This window comes from Pteronotus mesoamericanus, unplaced genomic scaffold (genome assembly GCF_021234165.1).
Source record: "Pteronotus mesoamericanus isolate MK-2021 breed Mesoamerican mustached bat unplaced genomic scaffold, CSHL_Meso_final scaffold_83, whole genome shotgun sequence".
Lineage (NCBI taxonomy): Eukaryota > Metazoa > Chordata > Mammalia > Chiroptera > Mormoopidae > Pteronotus > Pteronotus mesoamericanus.
In genome coordinates, this window is record NW_026555328.1 from 2,964,918 (window position 1) to 2,984,451 (window position 19,534).

General features: G+C 46.6%; 1 protein-coding gene across 1 annotated transcript; it reads left to right on the forward strand.

Annotated features, from left to right (window-relative positions):
• The first annotated feature begins 224 nt into the window (after positions 1 to 224).
• APLNR (apelin receptor) lies at positions 225 to 1,379 on the forward strand. Its single transcript, XM_054563661.1, has one exon. The coding sequence runs from the start codon at positions 225 to 227 to the stop codon at positions 1,377 to 1,379; it is 1,155 nt and encodes a 384-aa protein (XP_054419636.1).
• Positions 1,380 to 19,534: the final 18,155 nt, after the last annotated feature.

Sequence of the window (19,534 nt, forward strand, 5' to 3'; positions counted from 1 at the left end):
GGGTGGAGGAAAGTCTGCAGGAGCAGCATCCTCCAGGGTCCCAAGAATCAGCAGGCAGCTCCTCCCGCTGCTGGGAAGGGCTCTGGACACCTTCAGCTCTTCTGCCTGCTCTCCAAGGCTCAATCAAGCCAGAAGCTCTGGGCACTTGCTTGCTGAGTTTGTGACACAGCCGCGGAGTTGGTTGCCTCAGGGACCCCCTGCCTGTCTTCTCTTTGCCCTGCAGCATGGAGGAAGGTGGTGAATTTGATGACTATGGGGCAGAAAACCAGTCTGAGTGTGAGTACACGGACTGGAAGTCCTCGGGGGCCCTCATCCCTGCCATCTACATGCTGGTCTTTCTCCTGGGCACCACGGGCAATGGCCTGGTGCTCTGGACCGTATTTCGAAGCAGCCGGGAGAAGAGGCGCTCTGCTGACATCTTCATCTCCAGCTTGGCTGTGGCTGATCTGACTTTCGTGGTGACCCTGCCTCTGTGGGCCACCTACACGTACCGGGACTACGACTGGCCCTTTGGTACCTTCGCCTGTAAGCTCAGCAGCTATCTCATCTTCGTCAACATGTATGCCAGCGTCTTCTGCCTCACTGGCCTCAGCTTCGACCGCTACCTGGCCATTGTGAGGCCAGTGGCCAATGCTCGCCTGAGGCTGCGGGTCAGTGGGGCTGTGGCTACGGCGGTCCTGTGGGTGCTGGCTGCCCTGCTGGCCATGCCGGTCATGGTGTTCCGTGCCACGGCCCCCACGGTGCTTCCTAACCTGGACAACATCACCAAGATGCAGTGCTACATGGACTACTCCATGGTGGCCACCTCCAGCTTGGAGTGGGCCTGGGAGGTGGGCCTGGGGGTCTCGTCCACGGCCCTGGGCTTTGTGGTGCCCTTCACCATCATGCTGACCTGCTACTTCTTCATCGCGCAAACCATCGCGGGCCACTTCCGCAAGGAGCGCATCGAGGGCCTGCGGAAACGACGCCGGCTGCTCAGCATCATCGTGGTGCTGGTGGTGACCTTTGCCTTGTGCTGGATGCCCTACCACCTGGTGAAGACGCTCTATATGCTGGGCAGCCTCCTGCACTGGCCTTGCGGCTTCGACCTCTTCCTCATGAATGTCTTTCCCTACTGCACCTGCATCAGCTACATCAACAGCTGCCTCAACCCCTTCCTCTACGCCTTCTTTGATCCCCGCTTCCGCCAGGCCTGCACCTCCATGCTCTGCTGGGGCCACAGCAGGTGTGGGGGCGCCTCTCACAGCAGCAGCGGGGAGAAGTCGGCCAGCTACTCCTCGGGGCACAGCCAGGGGCCGGGCTCCAACACCGGGAAGGGCGGAGAGCAGGCGCAGGAGAAATCCATCCCCTACAGCCAAGAGACCCTCGTGGTTGACTAGGGCTGGGATCCCAGAGAAGCCTGGTGCCATCTGTCCCACCCCAGCCCTTACCCTTGCTCTCTGAAAGTCAGGTAGTATGAGGGCACCTTCTCTCTTGCACTTGACTCCTTTCCCGGCTCTCTGCCTCCCGCCTCCCTCCTGCTCTCCTTTTTCCTTCAGTTTTGGTCAGAGGATTGTTGGGTGGTGGAAGGAGACAGAGCCCTGCAGACCTGTGCTCAGCCACTCAGCATCTGTGAGACTGACTTGGCACAAGTCTCTCAACTTCTCTGAGCTTCACTTTCTCCATTTGTGTAAACTGGGGGAAGTCATATGGGCAGTAAAATGACACGTGCGTCTGGCTCAATAAAAGTTGGTTTCCCGGCTTCCTTTCTTCTTTCTTGGCTCTCCAGCTCTTTTTTCTCCCCTCTTTCCGTTGCGTTTTCTCTCCCCTTATCCTTCCTCTGTTTTCCGCTCTATCTCTGCATTTTTTTCCCTCTGATTTCTTACCTCTGGCTCCTGCCCCCCTCTCCCATTGCTCAGCCCCACCGCCCCACCCCCAATCCCTTCTTCTTCCACTTTTTACTTCCTTGTTGTGAGGGGCTCCTAAGGGTTAAGAATCCTGAAACTTGTAAATACTGCCTCTGTTCAATCTCTTTATCGTGTTTTCTGAGAAAGCCTAGGAAACGGGGTGGGGTGGGGGTGGGCTGGGCTGGGTGTCAGAGTTAGTACTCCAGTCTGCAGGCGGGAGCTCCAGAACTTTTCCCCAAATCGGATCAGAGTGCTGTGATTTCAGGCACCTGGGGCGGGGGTGGGGGTGGGGTGGGGGGTGGGGAGCTCCTTTCCTGCAGCCCACCCATGGTGCCAACTAGATATGTTTTCTCTAGTTTTCCTGGGACCCTGTTGTCCACCCCCTTTCTCTGCAGGAACGGGAAGGCGCTGGGGTTGACAAGTAACGGGCTCCTTGGATCCCTCCTGTGAATGGGGGGTTGGGAAGGGAAAGTGGAGGAAAGGGGGAGTCAGCATTTGGTCTATGTGCTGCTTGGCTTCTCTCCCCAGATCCCGCCCCTTCCAACCCCCTCCAGAGCTGAGCTTACCCTGCCCCACCCGTTGCCCCTAGGATGTTTCTCTGGGGCACTGGTGCTACTCAGTGACAAGAGTCACTTTGGCTGCGGTGGAGACTCTTGTCTTGTGTGTGTATATGTATAAATATGTAACCCTGGATGAGCATAGCATGACAGCAGTGTACCTGTGTGCTGGTCACTTGGATGACCCATCCCCCCCGCCCCCTGCAACACACACATCTCCATTTTTCTTTGAGGGAAGAAGGGACACATGGAGGCGATATTGAATAAAAATTAGCCTACCCCCACTGGATTTGGGGGCTGTGACGGCTGGTCCGTGCTCAAGAGAGAAGTCTGCGTTTGTGTTTGCTCCTGGCTCCCTGTAGGGGCGTCTCTCCGCAAAGCACCTGGTGCCTGAGGCTTGGGCGTAAGCTGCGGTCTTCTGGGCTGGGTCCTCAGTCTTTCCCTAGTTGCATGAGGGAAACCGGAGGCTGAAGAAGAGCAGCGCTGGGCCCCTTTCCCACGCCTTCTCAACTTGCTTTGAGTTCATGATTTCCTTCAGCACTCTCTCTGTTTCCAGGGTCTGTGACCTCTTCCTAAGAGGGGTACCAGCTTCCCATGGGATGAAGAGCCCTGTGGGTTTTTTCTTACCTCACCTTGACGATGGGACCCCTTGGCTTCTCCTGCTCTGCTGGGGGGCTGGGGACAGTGACTAGAACAGCCATGCAGGGCTGACAGCAGACATCAACACACCCAGAGAGACCTCGAGGGTGAAATTAATGGCAGGGCTTTTGTGAGCTGGGGGCAGGGTGTATATGTTCCGGGTTTTGTTTCTGGAGGATTTTGGATGTGGAGGACAAAAACCACAGAGGCAGGAAAAGCCCAACTTGGTGTAAATGGACGTCTCAGCCATTGTTGGGATGGAGCCAGCTCTGGGAGAAGAGGAAGGACAATGCAGAGAATGGAGAGACTCAACTTAGTAGTCTCCCCATCACAAGACAGAATCTTCCACAGACTCACTCTCTCAGCCCAGGGCTGTCCTCAACTCATCCAGTCAAGTGTGAAAGAAGCTTCTAGAAGGGAAGGGGGTGCCCCTCCGAGACCCTCCCGGGGACCTGCAGCAACCTCCTGCCTAGAACTCAGCAGCAGTCCTGGACGGAGTGGGGAGGAGTCTGCCGGCCACGCCCCTCCCTTAGTCCCACCCTGCCCCTTCTTCGGAAAGCCTGTGCTATTTTCTGACCCCGCTGGTCGCTGCGGTTCATCCAATAAATCTGTTTTGTGTAACTGTTGTGTTCAAAGACTCTTCTCACACAAGTGCCTTGGGACGCTGAAAGGATCCTCGATTTACAAATATTGTAGTGGGAGGTGGACTGAGCCTGGCTGGGAGGGAATAAGGGAGGAAGTGGAAGCTCAAAGGACTAAAGTGGGAAACTGGAAAGGACGTGGGGAGGCAGTGAGAAGATGGGGAAAATAGACCCCAGGGAAGCAAAGGATGTGGAGTGAGATCAGGGAGAAGACACAGGAAATAGAGGGATGGAGAGTAGCTATGCTACGTTTTTGTGCTCAGAAGAGCCTAGGGCAAATGGGCACACACTTTGGAGCCTGAAGCACAGGCCTAGGGGACAGTGTTAACATTTCTTCCCATGGAGGCAGACCTATTATTTACTCATTCATCCCTTTATTCATTTATCATCCCCATTGACTCATTCCTTCATGCCTTCATTCAGTATCATGTGAGCATCCATTCAGTTTAGACCAGAAGTTCCAATGCTTGTTCTCCAATCAGAGTCACTCTGGGTGGTTTGAAAATACTCATCCTCAGCGTCACCCAGACCAATGAATCTGAGTTTCATGGACTCACCCCAGATGTTTATAATTAGTAAAACCTGCTCAGATGACTTCGTGGGGAGGCTGGGTTTGGGAGTGTCTCCATCTGCAAAGATTCTGCCTAAATTTACGTAGGTACAAAAGACTAGAGGCAGAGGGAGCGGGGCCCTGGGTGGTCAGGGATCTGGGGCAGGGCAGGGCTAGGATGGTCCTCCGGGGAAATGCTCAGTTGAGAGGTGTTTACCATCTTCCCCAAGGACCTCTGGTACTAACAATGTCTGCAGAGGACAGAGCCCCTATTGTAAAGCAGACGGGGATGCGAGAGTTCACATTTACTGCGTTTTACCACGATGCAAGCATTTTCCACACATTACCTCGTTTCATCCTTGCAACCCTCTGAGAAGGGCATGTTCACCTCATTTTCCTGAAAAGGACATTGGAGTTCGGAGAGCTTCCTTAGGTCCCTCAACCAAGGTTACGCAGCCGGTTCATGGAAGAGCCAGGCTTGGAACCAACCAGCCACGTCTAACTCCAGGGCCCACGCGCTTGACTACTGTTCCTCCCAAAGAACAAAGGATGCTGTTCCAGGTGGTGGAAAGGCAGGCGAGGTGTCATCTGTAAGGCACCTGCCACACATGGGCCACACGTGGAGAGTGATCCATGAACAGGCAGGGATGGGACAGAAACGGGACCAGAGAGGGGTAGTGGACAAGGTCTGAGCGGGAGGGAGAAAGAGAGAGGAGACGGAGAGACAGGTGGGGTGGGGGAAGGAAAGGGAAGAGGAACAGACAGAGACACAAAAAAAGAAAGGCAAAGGCAGAGAAGAGAAATAGAGACAGAGAGTGAGGAGGCAGGTGGGGGGCAGAAGCTGGGAGGCGGGGAGGAGCAGGCGGACAGGGTGGCTGTCAGTGTTTGTTTCCAGTCTTCTGAAACACAGCAGGGGAAACCCCGCGGGAACTCACAACTGTACCAACAAACTATTCGTGCTGTGTTTTTTTACAGATGCTGAAAAAAACCTTACCAACTCTCTAGGGAAATTTGAGGTAAGTTACACTCCCACCCCCCTCCAAACTGTAAGACTATAGAGCACTTAATAATTCATGTGTTTACACATTTCTTCATTGTATTCACTTATTCACTCATTCACTTGTTTATTCAGCAAGCCCTTCTTTATTACCGACGTGCCAAGCAGTGTGCTGGGCACAGGATCAAACGGTGAACAGAAGCCAGGGGCTGCCAGTCCGTGGTGGAAATGGGCAAGTGAATAAGTGATTATGATTGAGTTTGGCTTGAAGGCAGGGAATGTAGAAAGTGTTTGGAGTATCTGATCTAGACAATGGAATGAACCAGTCTGGGCGGGTGTCAGGGGAGAATTGGGACACACGGTGGAAGCCAGGAGGCCGGAGGCTAAGGGTGAAGGTGAGTGGTCAGTGGAGAAACTGCTCTGTGCAGAGGAAATGCCCATGGATAAGAGAATGTGCGGCCCCTCTGAGGAACTGGAAAGAGAGCTCGCCTTGTTTTCACCCCAAACCCACCCCCAGCTTTGGGAGATGAACTAGGCAGAGGCCTAGCGGGGGAAAAATTTGCCCAGGTCTCAGGGTGTAGATGATGAGCAGATTGGGGGCTGGGCTAAAATCTCGTCTCTGGACCCCTTGGGGGAGCTAGGGATTTTTTTTTTTTGTGACTTCTAGTTTCTTTTCTCCCTGGGCTTGAGCTGTCTTCCTGTAAGATATCTGCCAGGGTCTTTCAGATGGCCTGGGAGCTCTTTTGGAGAAAGATGTTAAAGAGGGGCAGGTGGGTCTCTTGGGAAGACCCTCATCTGAAACTAGAATGACACCCAGCATAACAGGATCTACATATGATGGTCCCACCATCTTGGCAGGTAGAACTCTCTCTGAACTCCAACAGGTTTGCAGCTTGCATGCCCTGATTCACTGTGTACAGCTCTTCTCAGTTATTGCCCCAAATATTTATAAAGTCTCTGTGAGTGATGTTAGAGTCACAAAGACGTGACACAGGGAGCTTAAAATTAACTCTACAAGAAAGGGGGTTTGGAGATGTTGGGCTGATTCTAGAAGTTTCAATTTGTAGTTTGAGTGTTAGAGTATCAAGCAATGTTCATTGATTTGTTCACACAACAAACTTGATTTTGTATTTTATTTAATTATTAAAAATTTTTTAATGCTCATCTGAGGATATTTTTTCATTGTTTAGAGAGAGAGAGAGAGAGAGAGAGAGAGAGAAGCATAGATGTTAAAAAGAAACATTGATTGGTTGCCTTCTCGTATTCACCCCGGCCAGAGATCAAATCCACAACCTGGGTATGTGTTCTGACTGGGAATTGAACCCTCAGCCTTTCAGTTGACAGGACAATGCTCCAACCAACTGAGCCATACTGTCAGGGCCACAAACTTTTATTCAGTACCTACAATGTGCCTGAGAATCTTAGAGGCTGTGGATATAGGGATGGACCAGACATGATGTGTATCTTCTAGGCTTACCTTCCCACTGAATAGGTTGGATAAATTAAGGCCTACAAAGGGGGAGCCATTTATACAAGATCTCATGGTGGAAAGAGGGCAGAGGTGGGACTAGAATTCAGATTTCTCACTGCCAAGCAAGAATGTGTTCTATAGCTCCAGGCTTAGAAAAGAGAGAAGGTCTTTTATTGGACTACAAAGAACAAGTGGAGTGGGTCACAGCAATGGTGGATCACTAACTGGAAGGGGGAGGGAACAAAGGTGTTTGAAGATGTCTAGCCATAGTTTTGTTAATATGTCTTTTATTTTAGAAGAGTTTTTTTTAAAAAAATTATACTTTATTAATTATGCTATTACAGTTGTCCTGATTTTTCTCCCTTTGTCCCCCCTTCACCCAGCAACCCCCACTCCCTGAGGCAATCCTCTTGCCATTGTTCATGCCTATGGGTCATGCATGTTAGTTCTTTGGCTACTCCATTTCCTATACTGTACCTTATATTCCCATGGCTAGTCTGTAGATACCTATTTGTACTTCTTAATCCCCTCACCTCTTCAGCCATTCTCCCACACCCCCCTCCCATCTGGCAACCATCAAAACACTCTCCAGATCCATGTTCTGTCTCTGTTCTTCTTGTTTGCTTAGCTTGTTTTTTAGATTTAATTTTTGGTAAGTATGTACTTTTGCCATTTTATTGTTCATACTTTTGCTCTTCTTTTTCTTAAATAAGTCCCTGTAACATTTCATGTAATAATGGTTTAGTGTTGATGAACTCCTTATTTTTTTCTTGTCTGGGAAGCTCTTTATCTGCCCTTTGATTATAAGTGAAATCTTGGCTGTAGGTCCTTGCTTTTCATGACTTTGAATGTTTCTTTCTAGTCCCTTTGAGTCTGCAAAGTTTCTTTTGAGAAATCAGATGACTGTCTTATGAGAACTCCCCTGTAGGAAACTAACTTGTTTTCTCTTTGTGCTTTTAAGAGTCTCATTTTATCTTTAACCTTTGGCATTTTAATTATGATGTGTCTTGGAATGGGCTTCTTTTCATCCATCTTGTTTGGGACTCTCTGTGCTTCCTGGACTTGCATGTCTATTTCCTTCATCAACTTAGGGAATTTTTCTTTCATTATTTTTTCAAATAAATTTCCAGTTTCTTGCTCTTTTCCTTCTTCTTCTGGCACCCCTGTGATGTGAATGTTGAATCTCTTGAAGTTGTCCCAGAGGCTGCTTATACTATCCTCATTTTTTTAAAATTCTTTTTTCTTCTTGTTATAATGGGTTGTTTTTTGCTTCCTTAAGTTCCAAATCATTGATTTGATTCTCGGGTTCATTCACTCTACTGTTGTTTCCCTGTGAATTATTCTTTATTTCCATTAGTGTATCCTTTGTTTTGACTGAATCTTTTTATGCTGCTGAGGTCCTCACTAAGTTTTTTGAGCATTCTTCTAACCAGTGTTTTGAACTCTGTGTCTGATAGAATGATTATCTCAATTTTGGTTAGTTTTTTTTTGGAGTTTTGTTCTGCTCTTTCATTTGGGCCATGTTTCTTTGTCTCCTCATTTTGGCAACCTCCCTGTGTTTGTTTCTATGTATTAGGTAGAGCTGCTATAAACTCCTTGTCTTGATAGTGTGGCCTACTGTAGTAGGTGTCCTATATGGTCCAGTGGCACATCCTTCTCTATCACCCAAGCTGGGTACTCGAGGTGCACCCTTCCTGTGGGCTGAGTACACCCTCCCTTGTAGTTGAGCCTTGGTTGCTGTTGGCAGGTCAATGGGAAGGATTTACCCAGGCCAGTCAGCTGTAAGGATAGGCTGTGACCACAGACTACAAACCTCTGCCCTCTGTGGAGGATCAGCTATGCAGGAGCAGAGTGGTGGTGCTCTGATGTGGTCTGTAGCTGTCCACTGGGTGTGCTGGCCCTGGGGTTTCCTGGGTGATGCAGGGCAAGGTCAGCCCCAATGTGTGTTTTGCCCGGGGCACCCTATTTGAGCTATAAAGTAATGTGAGGTAGCTGGTACTTGTGCTGGGCTTGGAAATTCCCCTGTGAACCCAAGCTATGAATCTAGGCTGGCTTCTCGACGTGCCAGGCCTGGGGCCAGCTGTTGCTTGTGTGATAAGATTTAGGAAGTTATGAAGCATGAGCCAAGACCAGCCATTCATATGGAAAAGTAGCTTGGGTCAGCCTGTAAATTGGGTGGGGCGAAGTCTCTGAGAATCTGCAAGATGGATCAAACAGTGTTAACCAGGTTGATGGAGTCTCAGATATGGCACCAGCTTGTTAGCTCTCTGGGGGGAGTGTTTAGAAAAGGGACAGTGACTTTCTCTTGCCTTGATGCCAGACACTTCAGTTTCTTCCTGTATACCACTGGTGCCTTTCAAGTTGGTACGGGGGTGCTTGAGCTCAGAGGGAGTGAGTCTGAGTAGATGAGTCTATGTGTGGATTCTTTAAGAAAAACTGCTTGGGACTCCAGAAGTTTCCTCCACTGACTCAATCCACACTGGTTTTTACAGCAAGAAGTTGCGGGGACTTATTTTCCTGGCACTGGAACCCTGGGCTGGGGGTCTGGGCGTGGGGCTGAGGCTTTTTGCTCCCGAGATATCCCTCCCAAATTTTTATCCACCACATGTGGGTGGGGACCAGCCCATTCTGCATCTGCACCCCTTCTACCAGCCTGGATGGATGTGGTTTCTTTAATTCCGTAGTTGTCAGACTTCCATTCAACTTGATTTCTGATGGTTCTGAGTGATGGTTGTCCTACATTTTAGATGTAATTTTGATGTGGTTGTGCGAAGAGCCAAGCTATGTCAGCCTATGCTGCCATCTTGACCAGAAGTCCTAGAAGAGTTTTAGATTTAAGAAGCATTGCTGATCTAGTATAGAGAGTTCCATATATTCCACATCCAGTTTCTTTTATTAACACAATGTTAGTATGACACACTTGTCACAGTTAATGAATCAACATTGATACATTGCTATTAACTAAGTCCATACATTATTCAGGTTTCCTTACTTTTTACCTTATGTCCTCTTTCTGTTCTAGGATTTCTTCTAGGAGACCTTATTACATTTAGTCATTATTTTTCCTTAGGCTTTTTTCTTGGCTGTGACAGTTTCTCAGACTTTGTTTTTGTTGGCCCTGACAGTTTGAGAAGTATTGATACATGTCCGGTTTTTTGTTATGTGTACTTTTTTAACAAATAGGTTTTCATTGCCATGTACTGGGCATATGTCAGCTAAATGATAAAGAGAGAGCAATAAATAACATACAAGTGGTTCCTGCTTGTTTGCAGTTTAACAATGAGTAATACATTATATTGTAGTAAGCCTCACTGCAGGGGAAGCACAGCATGTTGTGGAGGCACACACCCATCTACTGGTATGCAATGATGAATGAGCACAGACAGGCTAACTCTCTGGCTGAAAACACAAGTCCACCTGTGGTCCCACCTGGATTTAAATGTCTAGCATTCTCTTCTACCTCCAACGCACCCTAGAGCTCATTTCTGGCTTGAACAGCTGGAAACCTGGGGATGTGAGACAAAAGCAAATCGTATTTAGTGGGTAACTTACCCCATACTGCTCTTTAGACTAAGTTTAGACTTTATTACTTAGACATGTGACAACATCTTTCCCCTACTTGAGAATGCCTCCTATATGGACAGAGGATGATGAGAAATGGAGTCCGCCTATCTGCTTGAACTACCCTCCATATCAGCACCTTTCTTGTCCTCTACTTCATGTCCCCTGAGCTCTGGAAACATACCTCTAGAAGAGCCCTGATTGGCTGCACTGGAATGACTCTGCATGCTTGTGTGTCCCCTCTGGTCTGCGGCAGCTCCTTCAGTGTAGGGACTGCATTTACACATCTTTGTACTCCTGGTTCCTGGAATGGAGCAGATGCTCAAAGGGTGTTTGCTTAAACAACTGAACCACTGGACAAAAAGTGCAGGAGGAAAGGTGAGAAACACTAATTTTTGCTTAAATCAAACAAGTTAAGTGCTTTTATTTATTTTTATTTTTATTTTTTGTAAACTTTTAAAAAGACTTTATTTATCCACCTTTAGACAGAGGGGAAGGGAGGAAGAAAGAGAGAAACATCAATGTGTGATTGCCTCTCGCATATTCCCTACTGGGGACCTGGCCCAAAACCCAGGCATGTGCTCTGACTGGGAATCGAACTGGTGACCCTTTGGTTTGCAGGCCGGCACTCAATCCATTGAGCCACACTAGCCAGGGCCAAGTTGAGTGCTTTTAAAAGAACCCGGAAAGACTGGTGCCAGAAGTGATGCACTGAGATTGATGAGACCTAAGATTACTAACTACTGACTCAATGACATCAAATAGCCTCATCCTCTTTTAGCTGCTGCTTGAGAACTACAGAGCCAGAACACAGGACTTATTAAGCCATGTCCCTGGAGGACACCTCTGATATTCTTGTATGTAGAATTTTTCAAGTTATAGCTTTGCGGTGATCAGTTAAGAGCTCATGCTGCACACTGTCTTCAGGTCTCTCTGGCTGAATGATGGTGTGCAAGGCTGTTTGGCTTCCTGTGGAAGTGATCGGTGAGCCAACTGGAGCCATCACTGAGTCAAACAGTTTCTGGGAATCTAGGTTCATGGAGGAAGGATTCTCATGATGATGAGATGTATGAAGAGTAAAAAATAAAATCTTGGACTTCCTCTTCTATAAAAATACTCAGGGAAAACTTCTCTTCTGGATCCTAAGAAAATCTAGGCCAGGTTTAACTGTACTCAAGAAGATTTGGCTGTCTTTCTTCTGGGTTTGGAATATGTCCATAAGTTCAAGAGGTTTTCCTGTATGATGGAGATGAAGTGGCCTCTGATGATAGTAGAGATACCTAGGCTTCATTCTAGGTGGGCTGGTTTAGTCTCTTTGGCAGAGAACAGCGTTTGACAACAGGGACAATAGTGGCCCAGAGTTTGAGGTCTGTCATCCCAAGGTTCCAGGGTTGAAAAGCATGGAGGTGATCCTTGCCCTTGGGAAAAAGAATGCACCAGTATGGTGTTTAGTTGGTTTCCAGGATGAGACCCGGAAGCCCTTTAGTATGCCTGGGATTCAGCTGGCTGCAGACTCTGTCTGGGGTTGCCATCAGGCTGTCAAGGTCCCTGGAAGGTGGTGGTTACTTACTGTGCTAATAATAAGCTTTTTTTAATGTTTGAGAAAAGCAGAAGAGCAATTACTAAAGGAGCTGACTAAAGACAGATGTTGCAGGCTGGAGAAGGAAGTGATTTTGACTCTGATTGTCAAAATCCCAGGCAGCCCAACATGCTGGCAAACACAGCATAATTGAGCTGGCAGGGAGTGTTCCTACCTTCCTACTTCCCCACTGAAAGCAGTGAGCCCTGGGGAGGGCAAGTGACTTTCTTAATGTCATCATTAAGTGGCAGCTGAGTTAGTTGGTTGGGCTCTTTTGATTCCCAGGCCTGCTTGCTTTCCAAGTCATCCAATTATCTCTTTTTTTTCATACTGTAGATGGCTTTGGAAGGGATACCTGTCAGAGTAGACAGGCAATCCAAGGTTGTATTGACTTGTCCAACTTGCGTTAGTGGTGATTTAACTTGTTTTATTCAAAACTATGACATTTGTGCCTCTGCTATCTGTTCTGTTAAGAGCGCAGTTTGACAGGTCGAAGCTGAATCCCAATTCTTATTTCTTTGTGTTATCAAGACCAGTATTTCTTAAACTGCAGTGTGAAGAAGAATCATTGGGGAATGTTGTTAAAAATACAGATTCTGATTCAACAGGTCTAGGGTGTGTACAGAAGATCTTGTTTCTAAAAGACTTCTGGCAATGGTACATGTTGTTGGTCCAAAGAACACATTCAGAGAAGCAAAGATCTGAGACATAATACTCATCAATGGACTGTTTTCTTATCTGTAAAATGGAATAATAAAAGTAGTTACCCACAGTACTGTTCTGAAGATTCCATGAGTAATGTTAACAAGGCGCTTGCCCAGTTTCTGGCACTTAAGAGATGATCCGTAGTGTTTTAGTCCATTTGGGCTGCCAGAACAAAAATATCATAAAGTGCGTGGCTTAGGAACAACAAACATTCCTTTCTCACACTTCCAGAGGCTGGGAAGTTCAAAATCATGGCCCTGGCAGATTCAGTGACTGATGAGGTCCCGCTTCCTTACTGACAGCTCGCTGTCTTCTCAGTGTGTCCTCATCTGGTGGGAGGGTCAAGTGAATTCTCTGAGGCCTCTTTTATGAGGGCACTAATCCCATTCATGAGGGCTCCACCCTTCTAACCTAATAACCTCTCAAAGGTCACACCTCTAAACTCCATCACCTGGGGGATTAGATTTCAACATATAAATTTTTCTAGTGGTGGTGATGACACATTCAGTCTATGGCCTATAGGTTTGAATTTTCTCCATTCTCTCTTTTACCTCTCCTATTACAAAAAATGTGACTTGATGAACCTTTCACTACAGAGGGCTTGGAGGATCTTTGCATTTAAAAAAGAATGCAAAGGAAGAAAGGAGTGCTCAACTCTAGAACTCTGGCTGTTGGTAATTCTTGTGTTTAAAATATTTTTATTTTGGTGGTAACAACAATATAAAAATAGAGACTTTTGACAGAAGTGTGCATGTAAAATTAATCTGCTCAGAAGTTTGTTGGAAAAGAAAGATTAAAAATAATATACTGCATATATTTTTAATGTTAAATTCACAATTTCAATTATCTTTCAAGTATGTGTCTCAGCTTCTCTGTCCGGGGGTGTAGAAAAGGCAGCTGGATATAAATCCACACTGGTGGTTCAGAGATACAAGTACTGTTCTCAAAACTGCTTCTAGCCAAGTGTGTCACATGGCAAGTCACTCCACCAGCCTGACATCAAGTTACCCATCTGTAACATGAGGAGATTGAACAAAATCAGGGCAGCCTATCATCACGGATGGCCTTTTTTGCTTGATTATAGCCCTAGATCTCAGAATCTCCTTCAACACAGCACTCTGTGAAACTGAAGCAGCGAATGCAATTTCGAACCACCATCTCTAACAACTGAAATTTTAGGATTGTAAGGATTGCCAACAGTGGAATCTTAGACATTAGAGTTGAAGATGGACCTTAAAGGATGACTAGGATTTTGGCAACTTGAATGTGGAATAGGAGTGGTAAGAAGGTACCTAGAATGAGGGGACAGTGAGCAAAGGCAAAAGGTCACGGAAGGGCAAGAGAAGTTTGAAGAACAGGTCTGGCTAGCTTATATGTAAGGTATACATATAAAGGAATGTAAGATAAAGTGGGAAAGATTAGACTAAGGACAAATCACAATGCTACATTTATTTACTCAACAAATATTACATGGCAGAAAGTGCTGTGAAGGAAGTATCATTTTGTATAGAAAATTATGTTGAAGTCAATTTTAGATAAGGTGCTCAGAGAAGGTCTTATTGGAAGGTGACCTTCAGTTGATGCCGAAGATGACAGTGAGTCCACCATGCAAAGGGCTGCTTGAGAGAGTTCCAGATGCAGGGAGCAACACATACAGAGACTTCAAAGTAGGAAAGATCTCAGTGGGTTCTTAGAGCTAATGTCAGAGCTCGGGGGCAGGAAACCATGGAGAGGGTGGCAGGAGACAGAGTTAGAGAGACAAGCAGGCCAGATTATGTAGGACTTTGGGGGCCATGACAAGGAGTGTGACTTTTTTCTAAATGCAACGAGAAGCCATGAGAAAAATGACATGATCCAATTTGCATTTAAAATTATCCGTCAGGCTGCTGTGTAGAGAATGAATTTGAGAGGAACAGGAGAAGAAGCAGAGAGACCAGGTGGGAGATACTTCAGAGGCCAAAATAAGAGATGATGGCTGGTGAGTTCAGGGTGGGGTCCATCAAGATTAAGAAAGGAGGCATGTATGAGACATATTTAGGATGCAGAGTGAATAAGACTTGTGATTGCCTGGATGGTTGAGTGGGTGTGAAGATGTGAGAGAAAGTGGAGGGGGGGAGAGAAGAGGGGTTCTGCTTCCATTGTGTCATTCCTGAGATGTTAATAAAACATCCAAGTGAAGATGGCAAGAAAGTAGTTTGATACACAAATGTGCAGTTCTGAAGAGAAGTCTGAACTGGCAATAAAAATCTGAGCCTTATAGAGAGCTAGGCCTGTGAAGAATGCTCCTGAGAAGCCTGGTAAGAGGATTGTCCACTGGGTTGGGTGGCGTGGGGGTCACTGGTGACATGAATCAAAGTAGTTACAATGGACTGTGTTGGTAGAAGAGAGTCAAGCAATGGATGGGAGGTGGGACATTGGAGAATGTTTATGGAAACAACTCTTTCAAAAGTTTTTCTGGGAAAGTGAGCAGAGAAATGGGCACCAGCTCAAAAAGGATGTGGGATGAAGGGAAAGCCTTTAGGAAATCAGAGATTCGAGGGCATGTTTGTGTGCTGGTTAATGACCACAATTGTGAGTGAGGGTGAGATCGAGAGCAACCATAACGAGGATGATGCTTCTTACACAGAGAGGAGCTGATTGGAGGTGAAACACCTTTGAGAAGGAATACATGGATCAGGCTTTGATAAGACACAACATTCCTTCAGTAGCTTAGGAAGGAAGCAGGGCAGAATGCATTAAGAAGCAGGTAAGATGCTAGATTTTAGTGGTGGAAGGATGAAGGAGTCCTGGTTTTGTGACATCTAATTTTGAAATAGCTTATAAAATGAGGTCATCAGGTGTGCATGAGGTAGTGAAAGGTATATAAAGTTTTGAAGGCTTAACGTATTATCATGGGCAATGGAAAAACAAAATTCCTAGGGAAGTGTATAGTGCTGATTCTCCCCTTTGAGGTTTGTGTCCATGAATTTCAATTGAAATCACTTAGCCAGGTTGTGTGATTTTCTCTGGCAGCATTTAGCTGCTGTAGCTACAAGCATGTAGAAGATGTTCATTAAGTCTTACGGTTTGCAAGGTGATTGTGACAGAGGAGAGAGCTGGGAAGTGTCACGGTTATTTGCAAGACAGTAATTGTAAAGAGGTGCAATGGAATTTAAATTATGCAAGAAAGGGAGCAAAGACAGGAGGTGGCTGCTAGATGGTGGGCACGTGGTGGGATCAGTGGCTTAGCGGTCAGGAAAAGAGACAAGAAATGTGAGAGGGAGGGCCCCACCATTGCGAGTGAGCTGGAGGAATGGAAAGTGGAGGTCAAAGAACAGGATTTCAAAATAGAGATTTCTGGTAATGACATGGTCTATGGTGTGACTATTGAGTGGGCAGCTACAGTAGAGTGGAGAACAAGACTGTTGGGGTTAAGGACATCAAGGAATGGAGGGGCCAAGCTGCTGGGTGAGTTTGATGTGTAGATATTAAAGTTCTGAGAATTCCTGTAGGAAGAAGGCAGTGAATATGATTGCAAAGTGTGCAGTGAAGGAAGAATAATGACTAAGAGGTGGGTGGGAAGAGTCCAGTGAGGAGGAGGGCATGGGTATGAAATAACTGAAAGTGGGGCCATGGTTAGCCTTTATGATACCTTTGTGCAAATGAGGAAAAAACATTCCTCCTCCAGTGGAAGCAGCTGTGCCATCAGATACATAATGTGGGGGGTGTGGGCTGGATTTTACTCACCCTTCAGGTAGGTGGGCATCCTTGGCCAGGACACACTCTACTTGGACAATCTGTATAGCCAATGCCCGGTAGCCCTGGTTGAATGGCACAGGAATCAAGAGTCAGCTTTTTACAAGGGAAATATCCTGAGAGAGTTCGTGGGAATCAAAGATCAACCCTCTGATTTTACAGAGAAACTGAGGCCCAGAGAAGGGAAATAAACACATAGGAGGTTGGCAGCAGAACTGGAACAAAACTGTTCTCCTGACAGTCGGAGTTTTCTGCCACAACTCATCATGGAAGTGACGTTTCAGCAAATGCTCCAGAATTGCAAATTAAAAAAAAACATGTTGTCCCTCAAAGTTGCTTCTGTGGGAGGTGATAGACTTCTTTCTAGTGATGCTGCCATTGTTCCACCCATTTCTGGAAACTCCTTCAGAGAAATGATTTTTAGAGCCAGCTCCTGATCACAAAGACAGCTCACTGCCCTGGAGAGCCTTGTTTAATACATAAGGTGGGACCTGTCTTTGCCCTTCTCTGGTGTTGGGCCTGAGAGCCTGAGATGCTGCCTGGAAACATGGCTTCTCTACATCTTATTTGAACACAAGTGTACTTTGCACTCAGTGTGTTCTAGGCTCATGACATCCCCACCGAGGTTGGGGGTCAGCTATTGCTGAGAGGTATGATTGGTCTGAACAGGTTTTGTTTTGGAAGGCTGGTGTGCTTGAGGTTTGCATCTGTCTGGTATCTGAAATGGAAATGACCTTCCCCATCCATTTATGCAGACAACGAATTTAGTAAGCAGTATTAGGTAGCTCACAGCATCCCTGGAGAATTATGCTTCAGGAAGGAGCTATCCTCGAATTATGCAGTTCTTGTGGGGACTGCACTGAACTTGCACCATAGAGTTCTGGCTGGGACCAGACCCATCATTTCTGCCACCGCTGGCTCTGAGACCTCAGTGACTTTCTGCCTCTTCTCCACCTCAGCCAGAAAACAGATTCCACGCAGCTCCTGGGGCCTCAGCTTGTTCTCTTCCAAAGTGGTTTCTCCCACGAACTTGCTTGGTGAAGCCCGGGCCACAGGCTGACATTCGCCGTGAAGGAGGCCAGGGAATGTGGAATCCAGCTTCTAACAGGGGAGGTCATGCTCAGATTGTGGGAAGATCCATAAACACAGGGAGTTTGTACACACACACAAAAAAAAGTCAAATGCTGCAGACATGGCAAAGGTTGCCTCCTAGGCTGTAGGCTTCCTTGGGCCCTTATGCCTAGACTTTGAGAAAGCTACCCTTACGTACACAGCGGTGACCGGGCCATTTTTGTCCCAGATCCAGTGGCAGAGTGTGATCACAGGCTCAGAGACCACAGGACAGCTAGACTTTTGGTATTCAAAATTTAGACTTCCCTTTAAAATGAATGCAGTTAAAACAGAAACAAGAAGTTGTTTCTCCAAGTCCCTGCAGATGGGTGGTCATCAAGGTCAAATCCTCCTGCTAGCAAAACTGTGTCCATGGAGAATGCTGAGATATTCTACCTGGAAATGTTACTCCTCGGTGATCAGAATCCCTTCTGTCTAGTTTCTATAATGAATGGAAAGATGACCTGCAGCCGCTGTACACATGTACACATGAGGAAGGATTCATCTGACAAGTGTTTATTGAGGGTGTGCTAGGTGTTAGGTACTAGGGTTTGAGCCTGGGATGAAGAGGCTGGGAGGTTTCAGAGATGAGTAAGATATGGAGTCTGCATACAGGTAATACAGCCTGGTGTTGGCAACAGACAACCTATGATTAACTGGGTATCAGTGGGGTGCAAAAGAGTAGAGGAAAATGGTCTTGGGGTCTTTCAATCCTGGGACCATGTCTGGGGCCTTGGAAACTACATTTCTCTTCTGCAAAGTGGCTATATAATAAGGCTTAGCTTATGTGGTTGTCTGATGGGCTAAGTAGTATAAAGTATATGGAGTAGCCAGGGCCTGACACATAGTAAGCACTCAGCAGGCATAGTTCCCCCTGAACCCAGGCTCCGGCACCTGCCCCTCCCTCCCTCATTGTAAAGTGTGATGGGACCACAGAGGAGATAGTGGTCAATTCTGCTTGATGGGTTCTGGCTGGGCTCCTCCTAATGATGAAAGTGTTCTTTGGGCAGTGGGCGGTAGGCGAGGAAGACGCTTCAGGCAGTGGAAACAGTGTGATCAAAGCCCTAGACTGCTGTGTTTGGGAACTGGTGGGCTGAACAGCTGGTTAAGGGTGTGGGAGTGGGAAGGGGACTGGCTGGGAGCAAGGCTGGAGGGGATTTAAGGGCTCTGTGAGTCCCTCTGTGGGTCTGAACCTTCTATAAGCATGGGTGGTCAAAGAAGGGGTTTAAAGGCAGAAGACTGTTCCCAAAAGGCCAGAGCAGCTGCTCGATGGCTGGTGAAAATATCTCTTTTATTTAGGAACCGACCTGGATTTGGAGTTTTCCATATCTTGGCTTGGAAAGATAAGGATGAAAGTGCTGGACTATTTTCTGGTCCCCATTCAACCTGGGGATGTGTGTGGTTGATGTCCTGGAGAGCCTCTTTAACAATTAAAAAAAAAACTTTATTGAGGTATAATTTACATATGATAAAATGTACCCATTTGAAGCATATAATTTAATCAGTTTTAACAAATATATGCACTGTTTAACACCCACTATAATTGACATACAGAATATTTTTATCACACTAAAATGTTCTCTTTTTTTTGTTTCTTTTTCTGTCTTAACACCATTACTGTTTCAAATAAGAAGCATAACAATACTACTTGTTAAATATCAGTCAGTGCTAGATATTTTACATAAGTAATCCCAAATCTTTTTAATAGCTCTGTAAAGGCAGATATTATCATCTCCATTTTGCAGAAGAGAAAACTGAAACTCAGAAGTGTTAGCCTATTTCTTCAATGTCATGTAGCCAGTACATGGCCATGCCAGGATTCAAAGCTGGGTTTGCCTCATGGTACAATCCGTGTTGAGCCCTGGCCAGCGTGCCTCAGTTGGTTGAGTGTCGGCCTGTGAACTAGAAGGTTGCTGGTTGGATTCGTGGTTATGGCACATGCCTGGGTTGTGGGTTTAGTTCCCCATTGGGCCACATGTGAGAGGCAAATGATTGATGTTTCTCTCTCACATTGATATTTCTCTCCCTCTCTCCCTCCCTTCCCCCTCTTTGAGATGAATAAATAAATAGGTAAATATTTAAAAAAAAATCTGTGCATATTTC